Source organism: Salmo salar, chromosome 14, assembly GCF_965601325.2.
Source record: "Salmo salar chromosome 14, fSalSal1, whole genome shotgun sequence".
NCBI lineage: Eukaryota > Metazoa > Chordata > Actinopteri > Salmoniformes > Salmonidae > Salmo > Salmo salar.
The window spans coordinates 34,453,560-34,462,339 of record NC_138304.1 but is presented as its reverse complement, the minus strand read 5'-3'; the positions used below and the strand labels follow the sequence as shown (position 1 = coordinate 34,462,339).

The window sequence follows — 8,780 nt, the reverse complement described above, 5'->3', positions numbered from 1 at the left end:
CTTCTTTGGGTGTAGGGACTGATCAGAGCCTGAAGGTACGGAGGTGCCGTTCCCCTCACAGCTTCGTAGGCAAGCACCATGCTCTTGTAGCAGATGCGAGCTTCAACTGGAAGCCAGTGGAGTGTGCGGAGGGGCGGGGTGACGTGAGAGAACTTGGGAAGGTTGAACACCAGACGGGCTGCGGCGTTCTGGATGAGTTGTAAGGGTTTAATGGCACAGGCAGGGAGCCCCGCCAGCAGCAAGTTGCAGTAATCCAGACGGGAGATGACAAGTGCCTGGATTAGGACCTGCGCTGCTTCCTGTGTAAGGCAGGGTCGTACTCTGCGAATGTTGTAGAGCATGAACCTACAGGATCGGGTCACCGCCTTGCTGTTAGCGGAGAACGACAGGGTGTTGTCCAGGGTCACGCCAAGGCTCTTAGCACTCTGGGAGGAGGACACAATGGAGTTGTCAACCGTGATGGCGAGATCATGGAACGGGCAGCCCTTCCCCAGGAGGAAGAGCAGCTCCATCTTGCCGAGGTTCAGCTTGAGGTGGTGATCCGTCATCCACACTGATATGTCTGCCAGACATGCAGAGATGCGATTTGCCAGCTAGTTATCAGAAGGGGGAAAGGAGAAGATTAATTGTGTGTCGTCTGCGTAGCAATGATAGGAGAGACCATGTGAGGATATGACAGAGCCAAGTGACTTGGTATATAGCGAGAATAGGAGAGGGCCTAGAACTGAGCCCTGGGGGACACCAGTGGTGAGAGCACGTGGTGCGGAGACAGATTCTCGCCACGCCGCCTGGTAGGAGCGACCTGTCAGGTAGGACGCAATCCAAGAGTGAGCCGCGCCGGAGATGCCCAACTCGGAGAGGGTGGAGAGGAGGATCTGATGGTTCACAGTATCAAAGGCAGCAGATAGGTCTAGAAGGATGAGAGCAGAGGAGAGAGAGTTAGCTTTAGCAGTGCGGAGAGCCTCCGTGACACAGGGAAGAGCAGTCTCAGTTGAATGACCAGTCTTGAAACCTGACTGATTTGGATCAAGAAGGTCATTCTGAGAGAGATAGCAAGAGAGCTGGCCAAGGACGACACGCTCAAGAGTTTTGGAGAGAAAAGAAAGAAGGGATACTGGTCTGTAGTTGTTGACATCGGAGGGATCGAGTGTACTACAACATGGAAACAACACGGACCATTTTTCTGTGACCCCTTTGTAAAGAAGAATGTATGGTCAGTGGTGCTATAGATACACACAGCGAGGCAGGGTTTAACGTGACCACACACCCGAGTAGTGTACAGCAGTAGGGTATTCCCATTACTCCCATGTAATTAGTCAAACTTTGGCGGCATCCTCAGCAAACAAATGACACTTTTTGGTCGTTTCAATAAACGTTTTCAGCAGCCTCACATGTCGTTATTAACATACTTGGCGGTCACAACAACAAATCATTTGCATGATACTTATTCTGCCACTCTAATCGTCTCTTTTGCTGATAATCGAGACGTACATTCCATGCGACAGTATATCTGCTCATGCTAATATTTGTATGTTTCGATTGAAAGTGTTTTTAGGAATGATGTAGTTTGTTGATTAAGACGGCATGGAAGTATGAACAATGACCAACCAAGCATATCCTAAATGTTTATAGAATGAATGAAAAATGAATACAGCAATTGTCGGGTTATGAATAAAGTTATTAATTTCAGATAACGGAGTACCCTACGGCTGTATCCTACTCGGGGGCGTGTTCACGTTAAGCCCTGCCTCGCTGTGTGTATCTATAGCAAAATAAATGTATACTATCATTCTTGGCCAGATGGCATGTCCCAAGAGAAAATAACTCAGTTTTCCTTCAGATCCTTTTCAAAATAATTTGATTTCATATACAGCGGTTATATTGTCAAGATACTGACCATAAAGATGTTTATTAGTTGAACTTATATTTTTTGCTATCACACAGTGTAATGAATAATACAAACATTGTCACTCACCATAATAGTTTATAAAACTGGTACAAATCTCAATGTAGCCTACAGCATTTTAATTTGTTATGTAAGTAATTTGTCACAGAGACATCTCAATTCCTGTTTCCCCAAGAGGTACTTCAATGTTCATCATAGGGGTATGAAACAAAACAGGAAGCAACTTTGACCCATCAGACTTTCCACTCCAATTCCTGCCAGGACACAATCACTGATAAGTAGTCTCAAAGAGATTATACTACAACATGGAAACAACACGGACCATTTTTCTGTGACCCCTTTGTAAAGAAGAATGCATGGTCAGTGGTGCAATAGATACACACAGCGAGGCAGGGTTTAACGTGACCACACACCCGAGTAGTGTACAGCAATAGGGTTTTCCCAATACTTCCATGTAATTAGTCAAACTTTGGCGGCATCTGCTGCAAACAACTGTCACTTTTTGGTCGTTTCAATAAAGGTTTTCAGCAGCCTCACATGTCGTTATTAACATACTTGGCGGTCACAACAACAAATCATTTGCATGATACTTATTCTGCCACTCTAATCGTCTCTTTTGCTGATAATCGAGACGTACATTCCACGCGACAATCCATCTGTTCATGCTAATATTTTTACGTTTCGAATGAAAGTGTTTTTAGGAATGATGTAGTTTGTTGATTAAGACGGCATGGAAGTATGAAAAATGACCAACCAAGCTTATCCTAAGTGTTTATAGAATTAATACAAAAATGAATACAGCTGTTGTCGGGTTATGAATAAAGTAATTAATTTAAGATATATGAGTAACGGGAGTACCCTATGGCTGTATCCTACTCGGGGGCGTGTTCACGTTAAAACCTGCCTCGCTGTGTGTATCTATAGCAAAACAAATGTATACTATCATTTTTGGCCAGATGGGGGCGGCATGTCCCAAGAGAAATGAACGCGGATCCTTTCTAAAATGATGTGTTTCTAGGCTCCTCACTGACAAGATAGTATAGCGTGATGTTTATGGTATTCTCTCTTCCTCAATCATCACTCAGGGTTTCAAAGTGTTATCATGGTGAAGGAAGTCCATGCTTAGTATGTTGCCACCCTACAGTTAAACTTAAAGTTGCACTCCACTCCGCTCAAACGCATTAAGAAGGAAACAAATTCCACAAATTAACTTTTAACAAGGCACACCTGTTAATTGAAATGCATTCCAGGTGACTACCTCATGAAGCTGGTTGAGAGTGTGCAAAGCTGTCATCAAGCCAAAGGGTGGCTACTTTTGACTGGTACTGTATCTTAACCCAAGTTTCGTCAATATCGTGAAAACAGGGCAGGAGATATACTTGTTCAAATTTTGGTAGGGGACAAAAAGTCTAATTTGCAGAAAGTCTATGTGTGGAGTTTATAGGTTGTTATGGGAAGTTGTTGCTCATGAGGGGCTGCATATATCTACAACATGTCATGATTGTAGCTCAAATGGGACAGGAGATATGCTTGTTTAAAGTGTGGAATTTCAGTTTATTACTATAGCACCCCCATTGTCCCGATTTTGACGGAACTTGGGTGAATCCTGTTCTCCATCCATAGGGTCAATTGCAACATTTCACCTCCGCCGCTCTCAGTTGAACTGTAAATGACTGGTATGTCCTAGAAACGTAGAGTAGTGTGTAATGGTAGCTGAGACATGCATGTTGTTTGTATAATATTTTTATTTATCTAACTCAAACAATCTTTTCATAAATAAGCAAAAGGCAAAAAGTTTTACTTTTAGCCCCGGTCTCCCTTTGTAAAAGTATTTTAACTCAATCCATTAAGGACATGGGGACTATCAATTCTATATTTCAAATACTGTATGTAAGAGGAGGATTATGAAACACAATTATTGTAAATTTCTAAATATTTTGCACTTAAATCAAATCAAAAATCAAATTTTATTGGTCACATACACATGGTTAGCAGATGTTAATGCGAGTGTAGCAAAATGCTTGTGCTTCTAGTTCTGACCGTGCAGTAATATCTAACAAGTAATCTAACAATTTCCCGACAACTACCTTATACAGACAAGTGTAAAGGGATGAATAAGAATATGTACATATAAATATATGGATGAGCGATGGCCGTGTGGCATAGTCAAAATGCAGTAGATGGAATACAGTATATACATATGAGATGAGTAATGTAGGGCATGTAAACATTATATAAAGTGGCATTGTTTAAGTGACTGGTGATACATTTATTACATCCAATTTTACATCAAATTTTACTTACTGTAATATGCAATTATATCAATGTATTGACCTTTATACCTAACGCTTCAACAAACTTGCAACACCAAGGACTGTTCTGTACTTTTGGGTAGTGCGCAATCTAGTTACTTATTAACTGCTGACAGGGACATCATAGTTTCATCACTGCATGGTTAGATCTGTCCATGTACAGTACAAAATGTTTACATTCTATTCTTTCCAAAAGTTTATACATTTTTGGCTACGGTACAGAACATAGCTGAGTGTTGTAAAAGAAAGTGACTAAAACAGTTCAAAACATGAAAGTCTAGTGGTTCCCTGAGTCTGTAAAAGTGATTTAGTAAACTAAGGGGACTCCCACAGTGCTTAGGGAAGGGGAGGAGCATGGCTATCTTCAACACAAAGGAATTTGATCTGTGCCCCAGACTGGCTCAGTAAGAACGAAGAGGAAAGAACATGGGTTTTTTGCTTCCAATCCTCCTGGCTTTGCTAGCCTCTGTGCTGGGAGGCCTCTACTTCCTTGGGGCCTTCAGGCAGCGTCGACCCGGGGAACCCCCACTGGACCGGGGCCCAATCCCCTGGCTGGGCCACGTTATGGAGTTCCGTAGGGACACAGCAAAGTTTCTGGAGAGGATGAAGAGGAAACATGGGGATATTTTCACCATACAGCTGGGAGGATTCTATTTCACATTCCTCATGGACCCTCTGTCCTTCGGGACGGTCGTGAAGGAGGCTCGCGCCAAGCTGGACTTCACCAAATTCGCACAGCAGCTGGTGCAGAAAGTGTTTGGTTACCACTCCATGGAGAATGACCACAAGTTTCTGCAGATGTCCAGCAACAAGCACCTGATGGGTGATGGTTTAGTGGTAATGACACAGGCCATGATGAGCAACCTACAGAATCTAATGCTGCACAGTGTAGGGACAAAGCATGATAAAAATAAGACCTGGAATGAGGATGGCCTGTTCAACTACAGCTACAATATTGTCTTCAGGGCAGGCTACCTGGCTCTGTTTGGTAACGAGACACCCAAATCCACGGGGAGCTTAGAGAAAGCCAAAGAGGTCGACAGAGAGGAGTCCCAGGAGCTCTTCCGTGAGTTCCGTAAGTATGACCAGCTCTTCCCCAATCTGGCCTATGGGGTCCTGCCTCCAGGGGAGAAGAGGGAGGCAGAGAGGCTGAAGAGACTGTTCTGGAACATGCTGTCAGTGCAGAAGGTGAGGACCAAGGATAACATCAGTGGCTGGGTGCGCGAGCAGCAGCAGGTGAGGGAAGAGCATGGCATGGAGGACTTCATGCAGAACAGGTACATGTTCCTCCTCCTTTGGGCCTCCCAGGGGAACACCGGCCCTGCTGCCTTCTGGCTTCTCCTTTACCTCATGAAGCACCCAGAGGCCATGAAGGCTGTGCAGGGGGAGGTGGAGGAGGTGCTGAAGGAGACAGACCAGGAGGTGAAGCACGGTGGACCCCTCATCGATCTGACCCGGGACATGCTGCTGAAGACGCCCATTCTGGACAGCGCTGTGGAAGAGACCCTCCGCCTCACTGCTGCCCCTGTCCTCACCAGGGCTGTGCTCCAGGACATGTCCCTCAAGATGTCTGACGGAAATGAGTACCGCATCAGGGAGGGAGACAGGGTGGCCCTTTTCCCTTACACCGCTGTTCATATTGACCCAGAGGTCCACCCCGACCCACTCACCTTTAAATACGACCGCTTCCTGACCCCAGAGGGGGGTAAAAAATCTGATTTTTACAAATGTGGGAAGAAGTTGAAGTACTACAACATGCCGTGGGGTGCTGGGATCACCATGTGCCCTGGGCGCTTCTTTGCCACCAACGAGCTGAAGCAGTTTGTCTTCCTCATGCTCATGTACTTTGACTTTGAGCTCAAGAACCCAGAGGAAAAGATACCTGATATTGACATAAAGCGCTGGGGCTTTGGGTCCATGCAGCCAACCAAAGACATCCAGTTTAGATACAGACTCAGGTTTTAAAACTGAGTGACTGACACAAACCAGCCTTTAGCAACACTTTGAATCTAAATGTCAATTTTCCGAGCTGTTAATCTGATGTTGATTATTATAAACTAGCTTGTGCCTAAACATGACTTTATCTAGAGTACATAGTACAGCAACAAGTGGTACAGTATTACAATACTGGATATAATTGTTGTATTTATTAGAGGAAAAATCATCAACTTTGTCTCTCAAAAAAAACATCTTTAAGGATTAGTTTTGAGTCAGCTGGAAAGCAGACATTGCAAAATGGAAAGCTGACATGAGCAGAAAAAAGAAAGACTGTAAAGCTGGTTTACAGATAGTATTAGAAATGCACAGATGTTCAGAACCAACTACATGTAGGAGTTGAGTTGACAATTATTTTAAGATACTGCTGTGTACCAGATTGCAGGGGCCTACCCACTGGTGAGCCTATTAATGTACAATCTGATTAGCTGGGCCTGGCTCCTCAGTGTGTGCTGCATGGACCCAAAGCCCCAGCGCTTTATGTCAATATCAGGTATCTTTTCCTGATATTCAGGTTTTAAAACTGAGTGACTGACACGAATCAGATTGTACATTAATAGGGTTCATAGCTTTCACCTGGATTCACCTAGTCGGTCTATATTATGGAAAGAGCAGGTGTTCCTAATGTTTTGTACACTCAGTGTATGTCACAGTGCTTCTATGGCTATATATACCATGCCACTGCCTATTTAATTTGTAAATTTAGCAAACAAGACAGCTCATCATCTTGCAATATAAGAACCATTGCTCTTTAAATAACATTGTAATGTTAAGCATTACATCTTTGCATTACATCTTTGTGTTTTTTTCACACACTGAGGAGCCAGGCCCAGCGAATCAGATTGTACATTAATAGGGTTCATAGCTTTCACCTGGATTCACCTAGTCGGTCTATATTATGGAAGGAGCAGGTGTTCCTAATGTTTTGTACACTCAGTGTATGTCACAGTGCTTCTATGGCTATATATACCATGCCACTGCCTATTTAATTTGTAAATTTAGCAAACAAGACAGCTCATCATCTTGCAATATAAGAAACATTGCTCTTTAAATAACATTGTAATGTTAAGCATTACATCTTTGTGTTTTTTTCCTCCTGTCAAATGTAATAAAATATGCTTTTAAAGCCTTGATTGTCATACAAGTCTTATTGTGCACATGAAATGTGGCCTTGAATGTATTGGCAGAGGTGAAGCTAAGTGAGCAATGACCTGAGACTCTGGGAAACTGGGTCGATCAATACTATAGCCTAGCTCCCACAGATGTGCCCTGAGAAACGCTCAGGTGTACTGAGAAACTTGCCTCTAATGCATTGGTAGAGACTGGCTGGAGTTATTTGGGGTTGAAGCATCCCACAGATTCAACACATAGCTCCCCAACCGCTAAACTAGTAAGCTAGATAGAAGGAAGCTTTGTGATATGCTAAGCTTACTGTGCACATAAAAGGGTGATGCATACTCCTACAAGTGTCCTAGGGCACCCAGTGGACACAAAGGGCAAATGTGGAAATCAGTCTAAGGTTACTAAAGTTGCTCCCATGGACTATTCAGGAAAAAAGTATTGGTTAATAAGGTTGTAGAGTATATTCTCACTTTCGTTTAACATTATGGCCTTTAACCATAATAATAAAATAAAAAACATAGAAAACATCAAGGCTCAAATTCAGATTGAACTCATTGTATTTCTGAAAATAGACCAATAATAGCCTGGGATGGCTTCTAACAGACCCCACAACAGACCAGTAATAGGGTTAGACTGAGCAGTCACCTTGAATTAGGCTTCTTATTAATGCTGGGCAACCCAACATGGCAGGGAAATATACTGAACTTCAGCCTCCATAGTGCTGCCTGCCTTGTGTTCAACAATATGGGCCATGATTCCTGAACACTGCATATAGTGTGATTGTACTGTAATGCCTGGGGCAAGATTATCATCAGTTCAAACAGAATATTTACTCCTGTTTTTTCATTGGCAATTTACAACTGAGCACTGGGAACTAGGCCTGGTACTGAAGACCTGTTTACAACAGTAAACAGCTTGAATTTGTATTGTGCTAGCAATAATAATGCACAATATGATCATCTTTCAAGCTTGTTGTGCCCTTTGAAAGACACACTGTAATTTATTCCAGTTTGATTACCTTCATTCTTGATAAATCCACACTATGACATTTTCAATAGTTGAATCTTTCTGACAGCCCTGTCTAAACCATAAGAGACAAAAAGGTTCCGTTGGTCTGTATTCTACCTTTGATAAGGCGTACATTTGATTTAATATTAACAAATTGTCTTATGGCCAAACTACATGATGTACTCTTTATGTTAAGTTTATAATATACATTGATAATTACAGAAAATGTAGAAACTACATTGGAAAGAGAAAAATAATGTTCATATAATTGAAATAGGACTTCTTCATTTGTATTTGACAATGGGTGTAAATTCACCTTTTACGTTTGTCCACATTAATACATTATTTTGCTGTACATATTTAGAGAAAACTGTAGTGGTTACTCTCTCCATCTGAGTTGCTGCCGTGAAACACACACATACACACACTGTTAGTTA

General features: G+C 42.7%; 1 protein-coding gene across 1 annotated transcript; it reads left to right on the top strand.

The window, feature by feature from the left end:
* Positions 1-4,590: 4,590 nt before the first annotated feature.
* Positions 4,591-7,344, top strand: LOC106569335 (5-beta-cholestane-3-alpha,7-alpha-diol 12-alpha-hydroxylase). The gene has a single exon (XM_014140577.3). It carries the CDS (start codon positions 4,645-4,647, stop codon positions 6,181-6,183), a length of 1,539 nt encoding a protein of 512 aa, XP_013996052.2. The 5' UTR covers positions 4,591-4,644; the 3' UTR covers positions 6,184-7,344.
* The last annotated feature ends 1,436 nt before the right edge of the window (positions 7,345-8,780 follow it).

Coding starts and splice junctions, on each gene's coding strand:
- LOC106569335 (XM_014140577.3), top strand. CDS start 4,645: ATGGGTTTTTTGCTTCCAATCCTCCTGGCTTTGCTAGCCTCTGTGCTG.